This window comes from Sinocyclocheilus grahami, unplaced genomic scaffold, assembly GCF_001515645.1.
Source record: "Sinocyclocheilus grahami isolate Dianchi unplaced genomic scaffold, SAMN03320097.WGS_v1.1 scaffold1099.1, whole genome shotgun sequence".
In the NCBI taxonomy this organism is placed as follows: Eukaryota; Metazoa; Chordata; class Actinopteri; order Cypriniformes; family Cyprinidae; genus Sinocyclocheilus; species Sinocyclocheilus grahami.
Window position 1 is genome coordinate 30,518 of NW_015506278.1, and position 20,176 is coordinate 50,693.

General features: G+C 35.5%; 1 protein-coding gene across 1 annotated transcript in view; it reads left to right on the top strand.

The window, feature by feature from the left end:
* Positions 1–20,176, top strand: part of LOC107566751 (ceramide synthase 6-like) — a 51,258-nt gene that overhangs the window by 23,354 nt on the left and 7,728 nt on the right. The window contains exons 4-6 of the mRNA XM_016252281.1: positions 7,776–7,833; positions 10,113–10,163; positions 15,408–15,500. Coding sequence (XP_016107767.1) covers positions 7,776–7,833; positions 10,113–10,163; positions 15,408–15,500 — 202 coding nt within the window. The remainder of the gene's footprint in view (positions 1–7,775; positions 7,834–10,112; positions 10,164–15,407; positions 15,501–20,176) is intronic.

Below are 20,176 nucleotides of genomic sequence, written 5' to 3' on the forward strand. Positions count from 1 at the left end.
ATGCAAAAGCGCCTGTTTGGCAATATTTTGGATTTTGAAAAGCCTTGTTGACTTTTGCCGTTTATCTAAGATGATATTGGAAGTTTTTTTTTAAAACATTCGTTTCTTATTTAATTGGTTCCACATTGTTTGCTGAATCTTACTTTATTTAAACTTTGTGTCATTTATTTATTTTATTTGACATCAAGGTGTGCCTCCAAGCTTTCTTACTCGTTTTGCTAATAAACGTCCTACGTTTCTTATTTATTTGGTTATATATTATATATGTTTACTTAGCCTATTTCCAGTTTTGTATACCTATTTAAACTTTATGTAAGTTATTTGTTATTTTATATTAGGCATAGCCTGCCCTATAGTATGGTGTATTTGTATTTGTTTTGTTAATAAAAGTTCTATGTTTTATATATATACGCTAAAGGGAGTTTGACGTTGTATTTTGTTGTTGCATTCAAGCAATTGCCGAATTGCCGCTATTTCATAGTGAAAGTAAAATGCGCACGCTGCTTTTACAAGCTATTTAAAAGCGAAGGAAAACGAGGAAAAGAGGAAACGCCCCCGCCCCCGCGGTGATACCGGTATTACCGGTGTTGTCACACGTCGATTAACCGGTGGGAAAATTTCCTCACCGTCACAACCCTAGCGCAAAGCCGACCTCCATACGTCATCCGCCCGGAGCTGCTTCCATTTACAACAGTGATCGCAAGGTAGATTCAAGTGATTATTACATTTTGAATATGGATTTTTCTTACAAAAATGCATCGATTCGCTACAGAAAGCCTTTGTTCACCCCCCAGAGCTGTGTGAGACACTTTTTATTATGGATGGGCGCTTTTTATTTCACTTCTTTTGGACTGATGCACTGCAACACCCGCTGAGTGGCATTAAACATCTTGAAAGATCAAAGAGAATTTTTCATATAACTCCGACTAGATTCGTCTGAAAGAAGAAAGTCATACCCTCAAGTCATCCTAGGTGTATGAGTAATTTATGGGCTAATTTTCATTTTTGGGTGAACTAACCCTTTAAAGAAAGGAACCGCAATTGATGTTGTTTTCATTTCTCATGCGGAGCGACAGGGTGCTCTGTCTGTGTGAATATCAAAGCAGTAATTAATGGCATGGATCACATGGTAAACCCCAGAGGGCTGGATGACCACAGTCAGTGGGCCTCAGGGAACGCTGTGTATCTGCGGTAGGTGTTCGTTTGGCTGCGAGTCCCATTTCTTTGTCTGCTTTGATCTCGGAGGTATCGGCTGGCACAGGCGTCTGCGTCTGGAAACTGACCACAGGCAGAGAGATCTATAACCACAGGGGCAAGTTAAAAAGGCCACGCCAGCTTAACCCACCTGCTTTCCCCTGAACACACCGACTCTTCAGTCGTTCCCTTGATTATCACCGTTTCCCAATAAAATATTACTGATAAATCCTTGTCTGACAATGGAGATTAGGATATAGCGGTCTGAGAATTCTTCTCCCTGATAATATTTCAGCAATCATGTCATCTTTAGAGAACTAATGACGCCAGATTTGGGAATAAATCACTCTTTTGTTTTACTCTGACCAACAGCTTTGCAAAAAGGTCTGAATTTGTTTGCAATTCGGTTTGATTCATTTGGACAGTTTTACCTTGCGCTCCTGCGTTATTTCTTTTCATGCATTCATGAGTGATTTCTCTTACCGAAATAGAAACGCAATACGACAGAAAACAATTGAAAGTATTTTCAAAGGCAAACACAGTTAGCCTAGGATTTTTCCATTGGCTTTTGAATTATTGGTGAAAATAAGCTTCTTCTTTCTTTATGATTCTTTTAAGTTTTGTTCATCAAGATTCACAACCTTCGCAAATGAACACAACTTTTATGGATTATGAAGCCCAAATTCAATTAGCAGAAGTAAAAAGCTAAAGTTAGGTCAATATACACCACAGTTAAAAAACATTTCCCTGAAAATTCGAGTTTAGTTTGCAAGAGTGTGATTATAAACAGTGAGGCTGTAAAAGCAGGCTAGTGAGTAGATGAGTTTACCTGTTTAGCCGGATTATGTTTAATGTCCTGAAATCCTCTGTAGTCCTATTTAGCCACCTGTTAATAACCACCTTTTTTAAATAGGGTGTCTACACATCCTCTTTTTTGCCCAAGGATTTCTAAATTGTCTAAAATGTCTTAAGTTTTGGCTTTGTTTTCCTATTGTTTTCATACTCTCTGAAGGTAATGACTGGAAAGTAGTTTGACCAATAGCATGCAGGCATTTAACAAAATCGACCAATCACAGCGTGCAAGAGGGTGGGATCTACACACTCTCAGAAAAAAGGTACAAAAGCTGTCACTGTGATGGTATCCTTTCAAAAGGTACTAATATTTACCATTTAGGTACTAATATGTACTTCAAGGTACTGGTATACACCTTTTAGGAGTAAATAAGGTACAGAGGTGTACATTTTTTCTGAGAGTGCAGAAAACAGTCAACTGAAAATATGTGTACATATAATGTATGAGGACTGTTGAGGGCTTGTCAACAGGAAAACAAGGCAAAACAGGCATTTTAGGCAATTTAGAAATCCCAGGCAGGACACGTCAGAGAGTCAGCTGTAAACTTATCAGTAAAAAAAATCAATAAATCACAAGTAGGGTATTACTAATGCATTTTATGTTGTAGAATAAAACCTAAAAATATCTTGAGCTCGTGTTAAAGGGGTCCTATTATGCTCTTTTACAACGTCTTGATTTTGTTTTGGGGGTGTACTAGAACATGCTCTCATGCTTGGTTGTTCGAAAATCGCATTATTTTTCACATAATTTACATTATTAAAATACCTTTCTCCCCAGCCTGGCACAAACGGCTCGATTAGTTCCGGATCTGATGAAGGTCCGCCTTCCGAAAAACAAAATGTGTTGTGATTGGTTAGCTGTCCCAGTGCGTTGTGATTGGCGAACAGCTTAGATGGTATTTCAGTACTGCCACGCCTCTTGCTCCATCTTTCAACAAAAGCTTTTGGCGAATCCGGCACTGTACTCCCTCATGTTGTGGAAGCTGTCCTCAGTAAAATGCGCAGCACACAATAGCAAATTGGGGTTATAATGCTCAGGAACAGAGTTAAAAAATAAATTGCAACCACTGTTTCCTGACATCATCCACTTTCGGAAGCCCAAACAAAGACGTTTGAAAGACGTGGTGAAAAAAACATCGTTTCAGGTGGTCGCACAGCGGATGGTCTTTAAAATTCAAATACATTATTTTCTATGAGTGTAGGCACACCGGTGGCGCCGTTCGGCATCTGTCCGCGGCGCCCAGCTACGTCGTGTTGTACTTGTAAGAATTGTTCTTGACATGCCGTTACAGCACAGCAGCTCTTCTTCTTGGTTTTCTTTGATGCACTAACTCTGCAGCAGCACTTCTTCTTCATCATCTCGTCTGATGCACTCACTCAACCAAGCGTTCTAACCACAACCTCGCCCCTCCCCACCCCCTACCCATTCGAATTTCTGTAGGCGGGAATAATTTTTTAATGAAATTCTAATGGGCCGCTTTGTGATATCACAAAGCCCGGGAAAAAAATGCTGTAGTCCAAACGAGCCATTCGTTGTAGTTCTTGAAAAGGGATTTTTTTTAAACGAAATATCTCCCTTTGGCGTGGACTTTGAGATTTGTAACTTTCTAGATCTTTTTTATGCCCAAACATACACACTGACTAAAATTTAAAAAGTGAAATAGCATAATAGGACCCCTTTAACCACAGACCTTATTTCAGGAACTTAGCAACTTTTTTGGAATGTGTAGCTCTCATGAAATCCAAAATGAGCCAATATTTGGCATGACATTTCAAAATGTCTCACTTTCAACATTTGATATGTTATCTATATTCTATTGTGAATAAAATATAAGTTTATGACATTTGTAAATTATTCCATTCCTTTTTTACTCACAATTTGTACAGTGTCCCAACTTTTTTGGAATTGGGTTTGTACGTTTATGCATGTGGCAGATGCTTTCATCCATTGACATTGAATGTGACATTGCATTCAGGTTTTGCATCTGATCACATCATGCATTTGCTGGAAATCTGACTCACAATCTCTCACCATTGTTAGCGTAGTGCTCTATTGTTTGAGCTTTAGTAGTGTTTTCTTCTTTGAGTTGCATAAACCACTATTTCTCATGCAAAAACTGAGACAATCAACCAAACAGTTTAAAGAGTGGGCTGAATTTAACACTCAGGTTTGAGCATACCGTTATCATGAGGTATAAGTTGGATTTCAAATCATTTAGTGTTATTTTCACTGTGCACATACAGTCGTGTGAAAAAGTTAGGACACCCTCTTGAATTCCATGGTTTTCTGTATCAGGACATAATAATAAAAAATGTCTGGTCCTTGACAGGTCTTACAATTTGGAAAATAGAACCTCAGATGAACAACAACACATGACATATTGCTCATCCTGAGTGAAATGCTGTGGCAAGAGCTGTGCAGAAACATATGCCCTCAAACCTCAATAAACTGGAGCAACCTTGTAAAGAAGAGTGGGCCGAAATTCCTCCAGAATGATGTGAGAGACTGATTAAGTCATACAGAAAATGATTAATTCAAGTTATTGCTGCTAAAAGTGGATCTACAGGCAATTGAATCATAGGGTGTCCTAACTTTGTCACACATGGTTCTTCCATTTTGGCTTAATTTTTGTTAATTAAATAATAACAGCGTGTGATATGTAATGTGATGTTGTTTTATTTTCCAAATTTTAAGACCTGCCAAGGACCAGATAATGTTTTATTATGTCTTTATTTTCCAAATTTTAAGACCTGCCAAGGACCAGATAATGTTTTATTATGTCTTTATTTTCCAAATTTTAAGACCTGCCAAGGACCAGATAATGTTTTATTATGTCCTGATACAGAAAACCATGGAATTCAATAGGGTGTCCTAACTTTTTCAGAGGACTATGTTTTTAAGGCTCTTTCCAGAGATCTGCAAAGGCCAGTCTAATTCAACTGAAGGTGGTTCTTGGCCAGAAAAGTTTAAGAAACACTTCTTTAGAGTAGCCTATTCAGAGTTGCAGAAGTTGATGGATGGAAAAAAAATCCAAAAAAATAGGGGAAAAGTTTACATGAATCAGCACGAATCAGCACTGGAAAGCCTGGTGGGAGAAGCGTGTGTGTTTGGTTTGTGGTGGAACAACTGGTTTAGGGTGACTCATACAGATGACGTTGAAAAATAGAGCAGTGCTTCTCAACTAGTGTTGCTTCAGGTCCCAGATTTTACTCTAAACATCGTCAACGTGCGTAAAATGTACTTAAAAAGCATTAAAGTTTATTAAAGAGTCATATCATGAAGAAACACATTTTCCTTAAATGTTTTCAAGTTTATTATTTGTTTTAAGATGAATTGGACTGCAAAATGAGCATAGCATTTGTGTTTTTTGATAGTCGGGGCCAGTCAAGGAACAGAAGCTTGATTTATCTTAACCACTGGAATATTGAAGTTAATCAAATAATGGCAATAGAGGTATCTGTTTGATAAATACTGGAAGGTTGGCTATTCTGTATTCATCAGAAGTGATCAAGTTAAGAAACGCAGCTTATACTTGCAATTCCAAAGGTACTGCTCACCATCAAAAATACAGTAAAAACAGTAAGATTGTGAACTATTATTAGTTTCTATTAGAATGTATTTTAATAAGTTGAATTTCAATATTCAGCATTACTCAAGTTTTCAGAAATCATTTGAATATGCTGCTTTGCAGTTCAGAAAGCATTCCTTATTACGTAACTATGTTTTCATCCATCTTCTGTGTGCTTCTGTTATCGGCAAAGTGAAAATGCATAAAAAAGTTAATAAGTTATAAAACTTATAAAATGGTTTGTGTATTGATGTCTTCTCTAAAAATATGCATTGTTGCATAAGTTTTGTTGTATCGGTTGTATTGTTAAACAGTTTCCATGTTTGAGAGGCAATATGTCTTATACTCTTCCCAATAGTACAATATAAATAATTTAATATACAATTTAATAATAATAAAATATTTAATGCACAATTGAACATTACCAAGAAATGACACGGACACTCGGACGCTGCATTTAGGCTAAATGTAAGACATAGAATGTATGTACTAAAGTTATTTGAAAAATATTGTTGACACATTTTGATGTACTGAAAAAAAATGTTTGTTTGTTTTGGCTAATGTTGAAAACAGTTGTGCTACTTGATATTATTGTGGAAATCATGATGCATTTATTAATTAATTTTATTTTATTTTACTTCAGTAAATTCAAAAGAACAGCATTCATTTGAAATAGAAATCATTATAAATGTCCTTACTGTCACTTTTGATCAATGCATCCATGCACAATGAAAATATTAATTTCCTTAAAGAAACCTTGCTGACCCCAAACCTGAAGGGTAGTGTATGTTTGTTATGCACTAAACGCTGCCTCTCAGTGCACTCATTTAAAGGATAATTATGAAGGGAACTGACAGAATGAGATGTTATATCAGCCCAGGTCAGCGTCCTATCTTCAGCTTCGCCTTTGTTATGAAGGATGTGCTGTGATGAAGATGTGCTGAAGGATGTGTTCCTAATCAATGTTGAAGTACTTGAGCGTGAGGAGTGGGGTTAACCTGATCGCTGTGTTCTGGATGAAATGAGGAAACAAAGCTTTTCTTGTTTATGCTTCTGCGTTAAAGGGGTCATATGATGCTGCTAAAAAGAACATTATTTTGTGTGTTTGGTGTAATGAAATGTGTTTATGCAGTTTAAGGTTAAAAAAATACATTATTTTCCACATACTGTACATTATCATTTCTCCTCTATGCCTCGCCTTTCTGAAACGCGTCGATTTTTACAAAGCTCATCGTTCTGAAAAGCGAGGTGTGCTCTAATTGGACAGCTATCCAGTGCATTGTGATTGGCCGAATACCTTAAGCGTGTGACGGAAATGTTACGCCCCTTACCATACTGTGATGCCTTGTCACGGCCGGAGCGATGAGACAGAAACATTAAAACCCATTATAAACGAGGCATTTGTTGCATCCAGTGGGGACATAATTACTGATTATAATGACTTATACTGTCTTTTTACGCGTTGCGTTGCATCGCGCCGCGTAAACATAAAACCATGTCTGCATTTGTGATCGGAGAAATTACAAACATCAAGTGCTACTCTACACTGCTCAAAACTCACGTTTGAATCATCAGTGGCAAATCCTTTAAATATGAAAACGTACTTACAGTCTGTGAGTCAGAACAGCCGGCATTGTAGTCTACACTACCAGGATCAGGAAACAGTCCTCCATAAAATGCGCTGGACACATCTGAATATTTGGGTTGAAGTGTTCTGGAACAGTGTTGTAAATACAACTTAACCACTGATTTCTAGTCGTATCCTCTTTTGGAAGACCAAACAAAGTAGTTCGCTTTCACAACGAAACACACGGCGTCACACACGGCGGGCTAGAGTGAGCAGAGGCCAGTGGGCTTGAGAACGGCGCGGTCGGCGGATTCGACGAGGGAGTGTCCGGAGGGCTTGCGGCAACAACATGTCACGACCCCGGCTGTAGGTAGGCGTTGCTGACTCTCTTATAAAGAATATCTCTTTGGATTTGAGACTTTAGTCTTTGCAACTTTACAGATCTTCTTTATGCACCAAGAGCTTGTAACACTCCAAAGAGAAAGGAAAATTTTAAATCGCATCATATGACCCCTTTAAAATGACCTTTTGGTGCAATAGTAATGAAAAATGCAATGTTTCTGAATGTCCTGTTCTGTGTGTTTTTTTCACAGGTGGAGGTTCACGTTTTACCTGTACATATTTACGTATGGTGTGCGCTTCCTGAAGAAGGTAAACGATCTCTTTTGACTGAATAATTGATGGTCATTGTGAAACAGTACATCTTTTATGATTGACAAGTCGATACATCCATTATTCTGTTTTGCTCTCAGTCTTGTTGTTTCCATAAAACACTGAGTTGTTGACAGGATGTTGTCGAGCAGAGAAGCTTTGTTTTTTTCACAGCATTATCAAATAGATGCAGTGTCACAGTTTTTATTTACTTATTCGGTATCACGACTACAAAATGCAGCAGCGCACTGAGAGTTATTCTTCGTTTTGCCTTTCATCAACTCTTGGGGTTTTGCGGCGCGAACGTGCAGACAAGATGATGAAGTTAGAGAGATGTCAGCTCTGACTTGATTTTATTTGTTGTGTCGTACTGTGCGGAGAGAGACAGCATCCATAAACTCTCTCTTTCTCTCTCTCATAAAGCTATTCATAATTCATCACTCTATCCATAATGCAGATTATTTTCCTCCAAGCAAACATGTTCAGAAGAACTGGCCACATCTTTGACTCTTCAATGAAGCAATTAAAGGATAGTTCACACAGAAATAAAGATTCTCTCATTGTTTACTCAATATCATGTTGCTCCAAACTAGCGCTGCACAGTATATCGCAAATTGACTTGAATGAAGCTTATCATCATCAATCATATGCATTTTGATATGATTTTACTGCATTAATTTGAAAATTTTAAGTAGATGCAGCAAGTAGGCTGATAAAATTGCATATAAATGTATGTGGTTTAGATCTGTAAATTATATTTATATATAAAAATATATTTAAAAACCATTAAAATGTATAAAACATTAAAAATATATATTTTAAAATTTGAAAAAGATGTTTAAAAAACAAAAAAAGAAGAATGCATTAAATAGTAAGGACCATCAAAAGATAGATAGATAGATAGATAGATAGATAGATAGATAGCATACTATTCTATACTATTCTATATCACAAAATATATAAAGGTATAATATAATGGTACATAAGCTACTTGTAATGTAAGTGAGGATCAGCCAACAAAACATATCAAATAAAAATATAAATTACATAAATGCAAAATTATATATATATTTTAGAAATAAAAAATAAATATCATTTTTGAATAAACTGTTCCTTTATTAAATGAGTATTAAGCATCATTTGCACATTAATTCAAAACCAATGTCCCAAAATGAGCATGTTAGGGAACACATATATAGGATTATTTACGAATAGACGCAAGTAAGTAATGCTGTGTGTCTTTGTAGAAACTAGGCTAAAGGTGAACTGCTTGAACTTGCATGACGGTGCACTTTACTGAATGAGTTCATCTGCCTCAGATGGGACACGTTTCTCCTGCTGCTGTTATTAATAGGAGCAGGAGTGGAAGTGGGCTGACATAAACCCAAAACAGACCTACAGCTCAAACAGGCTCAAGAACTGATAGATTCATCTGTTGCGTTCATCTTAATTAGGGAGAGCAGGCTATCGAGAAATTGGTTTTGGATTCTTCAGTGTACTTGTCCTAAAAATGATTGGTCATGGGAAGACAAACACTCTAAAGTGAAATGAAATCGAGCTGCCCAACTGAAGAAACCATCCAGAGAATATTTGTTTACTTGCCGTCCATTTGAATCCATGTGGTGCAGAACAATAAAACTGGACACAACCATAACCATTGGATTTTTCATCAGCTTTGGTTCTGGAAGTGTTTTCCCCGCTTCGTTTTCTGCACAGGCATTTGAATTTAGTGAAGCATTTGAAAACTTGAACCGAACGAACTAGCTGAATCACAGCAAAATAGAGAGTTAGCACTGAATAGATTTAACACAGGAGGAAAACAGATCGTCAAATCGTTTTTGTCCTAAGGAGAATTTACCATAGTTCTTGCACAGTATTCATAGTTTGTCATTTAAAGAACATCTAATGATGTTACAGCATCAGACGTCTTATTCTTGTATGGCCTTTGAGAACGATGCTGTGAAGTTGCTAATTAGCCAAAAGTAGCGTTGGATTGGATCATATGTCAGTATTCTCGGAGCACAGCAGCAGATCTCACAGGAGATGATCGGCTTCACAATACCAGGCTTTGATGCCAACTAACCTTCCTACGTGATGCGGTTTATCGAGAGGGGAAAAAGTGAATTCAAAGCATTTCAATTATGTAGCTAGCATTGAGGATAATGACTGTATTTTCATACTTTGATGTAGCAGAATTCAAAAGCTCTTTCAAAAGACATTATCTTGTGTCTTTAGTGAAAGGCTCGGGAGATCATTTGTGTCTGTGTTTGATTTTAAAGAGCCCGTGGCTGTGGAACACCCGAGAGTGCTGGTACAACTACCCCTATCAGGTACATTTATACTGTCTGATATATCAATAATCATTATTAAATGGGTCATACTGTATCGTGCTTTTTTCTCTCTGAGGGTATGTTTGCACGACAATGATTTATTAAAAACGGAACAGATTTTCCTTTGCGTCCTTGAAAAGTTTCACATACAGATGACAACATTGTCAAAACACAGGTCAGTGAGAATGACTGGAACGCTGTATTTTCAGGCCCGAATATGCCGTTGTTGTATAAATGAATGGGCAAAACACATAAAATATGTTTTCTATTTTTGGTTGAAAATGGTGTCGTGTAAACTCCCCTGAGATCCAAGTGTTTTGTGAGGCAAATGACTATATTCCACCCTCTCTGACTATTAGATCCTTTTTGAAAGTTAGTAACTATTTTGCATGGCAGTGCATTAACAGATTTTACATTTCTAATGCAGTTTTTAAGGTCCTAAATCAGGGGTTCCCAAAGTGGATCCATGAGTTGATGAAAAGCTAATAATGAAATCATAAAAATATCCAATTAAAATAGACAATTTAAAAATAAAAATACTATATTTGACATTTAATTTAAGTTAAAGTGTATTTAATATTTTATCAAATAAATTCAAAATACAAAAAAAAAATAATAAAGACATTTTATTTGTTTATCAGCATGTCGTGTGACCATTAACCAACATCAGCGAAGCATGGACATGCAAATGTTTTGTTAAAATTGAAATATTAAAGGAACGGTTCTCCAAAAAATGAAAATTTGCTGAAAATCTACTCACCCTCGGGCCATCCAAGATGTAGATGAGTTAATTTCTTCATCAGAACAGATTTGGAGAAATGTAGCAATGCATCATTTGCTCAGCAATGGATCCTCTGCAGTGAATGGGTGCCGTCAGAATGAGAGTCCAAACAGCTGATAAAAACATCACAATAATCCACAAGTGATCCAGACCACTCCAGTCTATTAGTTTACTGTTTTGTGAAAAGAAAACCTGCATGTTTGTAAAAAAATTTATAAAATAACTTCAAAGCTTCTGGCTAAAATACAGGTTCTTTATCCATAATATTGCTTCTCCAGTGAAAAGGTCGTATCGTCTGAATCAGGAGAGAAATATGAACAGATCAAGCACCGTTTACAAGGGAAAAACAGTTCTTAACCACTACTTCTGTGGAGTTTGATGTGAGAGGACAACAATGTGGGGGCGTGTTAGAACGAGCCGTTTTAGGTAGGCGTTGCTGACTCTCTTATAAAGAATATCTCTTTGGATTTGAGACTTTAGTCTTTGCAACTTTACAGATCTTCTTTATGCACCAAGAGCTTGTAACACTCCAAAGAGAAAGGAAAATTTTAAATCGCATCATATGACCCCTTTAAAATGACCTTTTGGTGCAATAGTAATGAAAAATGCAATGTTTCTGAATGTCCTGTTCTGTGTGTTTTTTTCACAGGTGGAGGTTCACGTTTTACCTGTACATATTTACGTATGGTGTGCGCTTCCTGAAGAAGGTAAACGATCTCTTTTGACTGAATAATTGATGGTCATTGTGAAACAGTACATCTTTTATGATTGACAAGTCGATACATCCATTATTCTGTTTTGCTCTCAGTCTTGTTGTTTCCATAAAACACTGAGTTGTTGACAGGATGTTGTCGAGCAGAGAAGCTTTGTTTTTTTCACAGCATTATCAAATAGATGCAGTGTCACAGTTTTTATTTACTTATTCGGTATCACGACTACAAAATGCAGCAGCGCACTGAGAGTTATTCTTCGTTTTGCCTTTCATCAACTCTTGGGGTTTTGCGGCGCGAACGTGCAGACAAGATGATGAAGTTAGAGAGATGTCAGCTCTGACTTGATTTTATTTGTTGTGTCGTACTGTGCGGAGAGAGACAGCATCCATAAACTCTCTCTTTCTCTCTCTCATAAAGCTATTCATAATTCATCACTCTATCCATAATGCAGATTATTTTCCTCCAAGCAAACATGTTCAGAAGAACTGGCCACATCTTTGACTCTTCAATGAAGCAATTAAAGGATAGTTCACACAGAAATAAAGATTCTCTCATTGTTTACTCAATATCATGTTGCTCCAAACTAGCGCTGCACAGTATATCGCAAATTGACTTGAATGAAGCTTATCATCATCAATCATATGCATTTTGATATGATTTTACTGCATTAATTTGAAAATTTTAAGTAGATGCAGCAAGTAGGCTGATAAAATTGCATATAAATGTATGTGGTTTAGATCTGTAAATTATATTTATATATAAAAATATATTTAAAAACCATTAAAATGTATAAAACATTAAAAATATATATTTTAAAATTTGAAAAAGATGTTTAAAAAACAAAAAAAGAAGAATGCATTAAATAGTAAGGACCATCAAAAGATAGATAGATAGATAGATAGATAGATAGATAGATAGCATACTATTCTATACTATTCTATATCACAAAATATATAAAGGTATAATATAATGGTACATAAGCTACTTGTAATGTAAGTGAGGATCAGCCAACAAAACATATCAAATAAAAATATAAATTACATAAATGCAAAATTATATATATATTTTAGAAATAAAAAATAAATATCATTTTTGAATAAACTGTTCCTTTATTAAATGAGTATTAAGCATCATTTGCACATTAATTCAAAACCAATGTCCCAAAATGAGCATGTTAGGGAACACATATATAGGATTATTTACGAATAGACGCAAGTAAGTAATGCTGTGTGTCTTTGTAGAAACTAGGCTAAAGGTGAACTGCTTGAACTTGTATGACGGTGCACTTTACTGAATGAGTTCATCTGCCTCAGATGGGACACGTTTCTCCTGCTGCTGTTATTAATAGGAGCAGGAGTGGAAGTGGGCTGACATAAACCCAAAACAGACCTACAGCTCAAACAGGCTCAAGAACTGATAGATTCATCTGTTGCGTTCATCTTAATTAGGGAGAGCAGGCTATCGAGAAATTGGTTTTGGATTCTTCAGTGTACTTGTCCTAAAAATGATTGGTCATGGGAAGACAAACACTCTAAAGTGAAATGAAATCGAGCTGCCCAACTGAAGAAACCATCCAGAGAATATTTGTTTACTTGCCGTCCATTTGAATCCATGTGGTGCAGAACAATAAAACTGGACACAACCATAACCATTGGATTTTTCATCAGCTTTGGTTCTGGAAGTGTTTTCCCCGCTTCGTTTTCTGCACAGGCATTTGAATTTAGTGAAGCATTTGAAAACTTGAACCGAACGAACTAGCTGAATCACAGCAAAATAGAGAGTTAGCACTGAATAGATTTAACACAGGAGGAAAACAGATCGTCAAATCGTTTTTGTCCTAAGGAGAATTTACCATAGTTCTTGCACAGTATTCATAGTTTGTCATTTAAAGAACATCTAATGATGTTACAGCATCAGACGTCTTATTCTTGTATGGCCTTTGAGAACGATGCTGTGAAGTTGCTAATTAGCCAAAAGTATCATATGTCAGTATTCTCGGAGCACAGCAGCAGATCTCACAGGAGATGATCGGCTTCACAATACCAGGCTTTGATGCCAACTAACCTTCCTACGTGATGCGGTTTATCGAGAGGGGAAAAAGTGAATTCAAAGCATTTCAATTATGTAGCTAGCATTGAGGATAATGACTGTATTTTCATACTTTGATGTAGCAGAATTCAAAAGCTCTTTCAAAAGACATTATCTTGTGTCTTTAGTGAAAGGCTCGGGAGATCATTTGTGTCTGTGTTTGATTTTAAAGAGCCCGTGGCTGTGGAACACCCGAGAGTGCTGGTACAACTACCCCTATCAGGTACATTTATACTGTCTGATATATCAATAATCATTATTAAATGGGTCATACTGTATCGTGCTTTTTTCTCTCTGAGGGTATGTTTGCACGACAATGATTTATTAAAAACGGAACAGATTTTCCTTTGCGTCCTTGAAAAGTTTCACATACAGATGACAACATTGTCAAAACACAGGTCAGTGAGAATGACTGGAACGCTGTATTTTCAGGCCCGAATATGCCGTTGTTGTATAAATGAATGGGCAAAACACATAAAATATGTTTTCTATTTTTGGTTGAAAATGGTGTCGTGTAAACTCCCCTGAGATCCAAGTGTTTTGTGAGGCAAATGACTATATTCCACCCTCTCTGACTATTAGATCCTTTTTGAAAGTTAGTAACTATTTTGCATGGCAGTGCATTAACAGATTTTACATTTCTAATGCAGTTTTTAAGGTCCTAAATCAGGGGTTCCCAAAGTGGATCCATGAGTTGATGAAAAGCTAATAATGAAATCATAAAAATATCCAATTAAAATAGACAATTTAAAAATAAAAATACTATATTTGACATTTAATTTAAGTTAAAGTGTATTTAATATTTTATCAAATAAATTCAAAATACAAAAAAAAAATAATAAAGACATTTTATTTGTTTATCAGCATGTCGTGTGACCATTAACCAACATCAGCGAAGCATGGACATGCAAATGTTTTGTTAAAATTGAAATATTAAAGGAACGGTTCTCCAAAAAATGAAAATTTGCTGAAAATCTACTCACCCTCGGGCCATCCAAGATGTAGATGAGTTAATTTCTTCATCAGAACAGATTTGGAGAAATGTAGCAATGCATCATTTGCTCAGCAATGGATCCTCTGCAGTGAATGGGTGCCGTCAGAATGAGAGTCCAAACAGCTGATAAAAACATCACAATAATCCACAAGTGATCCACACCACTCCAGTCTATTAGTTTACTGTTTTGTGAAAAGAAAACCTGCATGTTTGTAAAAAAATTAATAAAATAACTTCAAAGCTTCTGGCTAAAATACAGGTTCTTTATCCATAATATTGCTTCTCCAGTGAAAAGGTCGTATCGTCTGAATCAGGAGAGAAATATGAACAGATCAAGCACCGTTTACAAGGGAAAAACAGTTCTTAACCACTACTTCTGTGGAGTTTGATGTGAGAGGACAACAGGGGATGGAATCTTTTCACAGAGGAAGCGTTATTATGGATTATTTAGTCGTATTTTGGCCGGAAGTGACCGTTTAAATTTAAAACACCTTAATGATGGATTTGTTTCTTTGCAAACTTAACTTAAACTTATAAATTGAACTAACGTTTTAGGTCAGAGGACTTCGGCTGCCAAAAAAGTTTGGAAATCCCTGCTCAAAATACTCATTAGGGCTGCTGTATGCGTGGTTTTGTGTTGCTGACTCTATTGTGTCTGACTTTTATAGCCGTTAACCGTGGATTTGCATTACTACTACATACTGGAGCTGTCCTTCTATCTGTCGCTGCTCTTCTCGCAGTTCACAGACATCAGAAGAAAGGTACGTTAACCATGAGTTTACAGCCTCAGATAAAACTTTCTCATCTTCAGAGCATCAGTATTGGGCTGCTGGCAGCAGTTACTGCACATCTGAACCTGAGAGATGGCTTTGGTCTGGTTAGACGCGTCTGCTGCAGCGCTTTGAGTTTCTCGTGAGAAGAATCATGCTGGGTTTATTAGCAGCGACGTGCGGCTCTCGTTTCCTCTGCTGTGCAGGAGCGAAATGGTTTTCTGGTTTCGGAAAAAACTTTCTTTTAAACGTGTGAAATCATGACCACTAATAACTGCTGCCACTTAAAGTGTTTAATATTCATTGTGTTCTGATATTCGTATAAGGTTATGAAAAATGCATATTTACGATCAGTATGCATGATGTTCATTTACATGCAAGATTGAGTTGAGTTTCTTTATGAATGCATTGTCATGTGCATAAATTGCAGTTTTTAAATTAACATTTGGAAAATATTGCAAGTCAATGGGTGCCTGAGAAATTATGCTAATTTATCTGGAAAGTAAATTTTGCAGTTGAAATTGTTGCAAATTTATTTTCATATTTGGTATTTTGATAACACAGGAGCAAGTAAATGGAAAAGTGGGAATATTGTTTAAAATGTTGGTCTACTACTGTTGAATAAATGCATTATCGTTCAAAACTTTTTGAAATTTTTTTTTTAAAGAAATTCAGCAAGGATGCATTAAATTGCTCTAAAGTGTCAGTAAAGACTTTTATGTTGTTACAGAATATTTGCATTTGAAATAAATGCTGTTCTTCTGAATCTGCTATGCATCAAAGCATCCTGAAAAAATACAGTATGACAGTTTCCACAAAAATATTTCAGCATTGATTCTTGGGCAGCAAATCAGCATATTAGAATGATTTCTGAAGGATCATGTGACACTGAAGACTGGAGTAATGATGCTGAAATTCAGCTTTGCAACAACGGAATAAATTACATTTTAATATATATAAAAAGAGAAAATGGTTATTTTATATTGTTAAAAAATTTCAGAATATTACTTTATTTTTCTGTAATTTTGATCAAATAAATGCATCCTTGATGGGCTCAAGACACTACTTTCAGAAACGTATATAATATCTCAAACTTTGAATGAATAAATAAAAATGAAATATAATGAAAATATAATAAAATAATTACTAAGTACCTAATCTCAGGAATCTTTTTTGTGCACATGGATAATTTTGGGAAAATGTCATACATTTGCATTTGGACAAAAAATGGAATATTGTTTAAAATGTTGGTCTACTACTGTTGAATAAATGCATTATCGTTCCAAAACTTTTTGAATTTTTTTTTTTAAAGAAATTCAGCAAGGATGCATTAAATTGCTCTAAAGTGTCAGTAAAGACTTTTATGTTGTTACAGAATATTTGCATTTGAAATAAATGCTGTTCTTCTGAATCTGCTATGCATCAAAGCATCCTGAAAAAATACAGTATGACAGTTTCCACAAAAATATTTCAGCATTGATTCTTGGGCAGCAAATCAACATATTAGAATGATTTCTGAAGGATCATGTGACACTGAAGACTGGAGTAATGATGCTGAAATTCAGCTTTGCAACAACGGAATAAATTACATTTTAATATATATAAAAAGAGAAAATGGTTATTTTATATTGTTAAAAAATTTCAGAATATTACTTTATTTTTCTGTAATTTTGATCAAATAAATGCATCCTTGATGGGCTCAAGACACTACTTTCAGAAACGTATATAATATCTCAAACTTTGAATGAATAAATAAAAATGAAATATAATGAAAATATAATAAAATAATTACTAAGTACCTAATCTCAGGAATCTTTTTTGTGCACATGGATCATTTTGGGAAAATGTCATACATTTGCATTTGGACAAAAAATGAATGATAAAGCTTCCATGTAAATCTGAGTTTTCTTCAATTAGACATTCTGTCAGGTGCACAGTCTGTGTTTGTTCAGGCTGTACTGGGTTGCCCCGCCCACCGTCACATCTCATTGGTCCAAACTCCTGCCTCACATAATTCATAATGCTACATTAACATCATTTATCTTCTGTTTGGCTGTTATCGCACCATACCGCACATCGTTTCTGCTTTCAGTGTGGACAGGCAAATTACTTGACGCAGTAAACTTCTCATGCTGTGCCTGTTTGGGACACAACGTCAATCTTAAACAAATGTCATATAAATTAATGCAAATGTAAACAACTAAAATCCAGACTGCCCTCAGCGCTCTCAAACGCTTCATTGAGCTCCAGAGGCTGTGTAATTGTCCCGTGTTGATTACGGCAGTGTGGGCTCAATGGAAAAGTGCTCTCCTGCAGCCGCCATGAGCACTCTCGGTCGCAGCCGTATTGGTTTTGAGGCGTAATGCAGGAGAAGCTCAGCCTGTGTGTTTGAACAGGTGGACATTTGCTCTCAAAGACTCCTTGAAATCGCAGTTAGCACATGCAGTCTGTGCTTTATAGATTTTCTTTCTCTTCTTTCCTTCACAACCCTTCAGTGCCAGACTCATGCACTCAGCCGCTCTCATTTCTCTGCTCACTTTTGGCATGTTTTTCTGTTTTTAGTGTTTGCAAGGCAACACATACTGATCAAGGTTTGTTGGAAATATATATATATATATATATGTGACCCTGGACCACAAAACCAGTCATAAAGATCAATTTTTTAAAATTGAGATTTATACATCATCTGAAAGCTGAATAAATAAGCTTTTCATTGATGTATGGTTTGTTAGGATAGGACCGAGATACAACTATTTGAAAATCTGGAATCTGAGGATGCAAAAAAATCAAAATATTGAAAAAATTGCCTTTAAAGTTATCCAAATGAAGTTCTTAGCAATGCATATTACTAATCAAAAATTAAGGTTTGATATATTTATGGTAGGAAATTTACAAAATATCTTTACTTAATATCCTAATGATTTTTGGCATAAAAGAAAAATCAATAATTTTGACCCGTACAATGTATTTTTAGCTATTGCTACAAATATACAACAGCGACTTAACACTGCTTTTGTGGTCCAGGGTCACACACACACACACACACACACACACACACACATATATATATATAAAAGTTTTTCTTTACATAATATATGTGTGTGTACTGTGTATATTTATTATGTATATATAAATACACACACATGCATGTATATATTTAAGAAAAATGTTATGTTTATATATTAAATATATAAAAAGTTAGTTTTTTATATATATATATATATATAATGTATTTATTTTTATTTATTTTATTATTACCTTTACTTTGACAGTAAAAAAGAAAGAAAGAAAGAAAGAAAAACACACACAACCTAAAACTCTACCTAAAAATCGGGGTTTTTTTCCTGCCTTGCATGCCCTGCTGTTTCCGTCAGGAAATGCAAATCTTGTTTTTCTTTGCTCTATCCTTTCAGTTTTTCCGTGCACGTATTGAGGATGTGCTCTGCCTCATTCCTGCCCGCAGCAGTGTGCCCCTTCACTTCGTTTGCCATGCTTCCATTCCGTTTTTCACCCCACTGCACTTCCTCCTCATCTTCATCACCATCATCATCAACCAGCTTGCTGAGTAAGTGCCATCCCACGATGCCGCAGGGGAGCATGCAACACCTGGCCTCTTAACAGCATTCTTCAACAGGATTTCCTCAGTGAGAATAGACTGTGAGGACACTGAAGTCTCCCTCTTTATCCATGATCCATTAGGTAGCAGTGTTTGACAATGAAGCCGTTTAATTTGATTCAGGGTTTTTGGTTGAGTGTTAAACATGCACAATTGATCAATTCCTGTAATTGTTAATATAGTGACATGCTGTATCTATATAGAAGTGTTTATGGGGAAATGTAAGCAAACCTGCATTAGCCCTTCCTGTCCTGCAGTACATGTTAGACTCTTAAAAACCTGAATATGCTCGTGTTGTAATTTAAAAACAGTATGGAAAAGGCTGTGAGAGACTTTCAGAAATATCTTTGGTTAAGCCCAGACACATAAACATTTTTAATTATAACTCGATCATTTACATAATGGCAAGAAAATGAATCAAATGACTAACAAGTAGGAAATAAAGAGCTATAGTTAGTCATTCATTGTTCAGTCAGGGTTTAGCACACTGAAAAAAAAACAATACTACATTTTTTTAAGGTAAGTGGTTGCAAACTATTTATTTTAGGTACATTTAAAAAAAAATTGAAAGTTAGCCAACTAAATTTGCTTATATAAATGTAGCTAAAATAAATTGATTGCAACCACTTACAATTTAGTAAATACAATGATTCAGTAAATTCAATAATCTTATTTTTTTCAGTGCAGTTGCAGTCAGCCTGAAGAAGTGTTCTTTTAGTATAACTGCTATTCTAAAAATCTGTTTTTATTAATGAATAAATACTTTTAAATATCAATGTGTTTTTTATTAATATTATTAACATTAGTAAAGTAGTACAATATTTAGTATTTTAGTAAATTATTTAGTATTATTAATATTTTAAATTATTTTGTATTTTATATTATCATGGTTCATTTAAATTTGTTATAGTAATTTTGTTGTATGTTTTTGTTATTTTAGCTTTTGATTTTTAAAACGTTTCTAAATAGTTCTTATTACAGTTTAAGTTATTTCAGTACTTCAAGTTAAACTGCAAGAAAATTAGAAATTATGTCTGGGCAACAGTTTGAA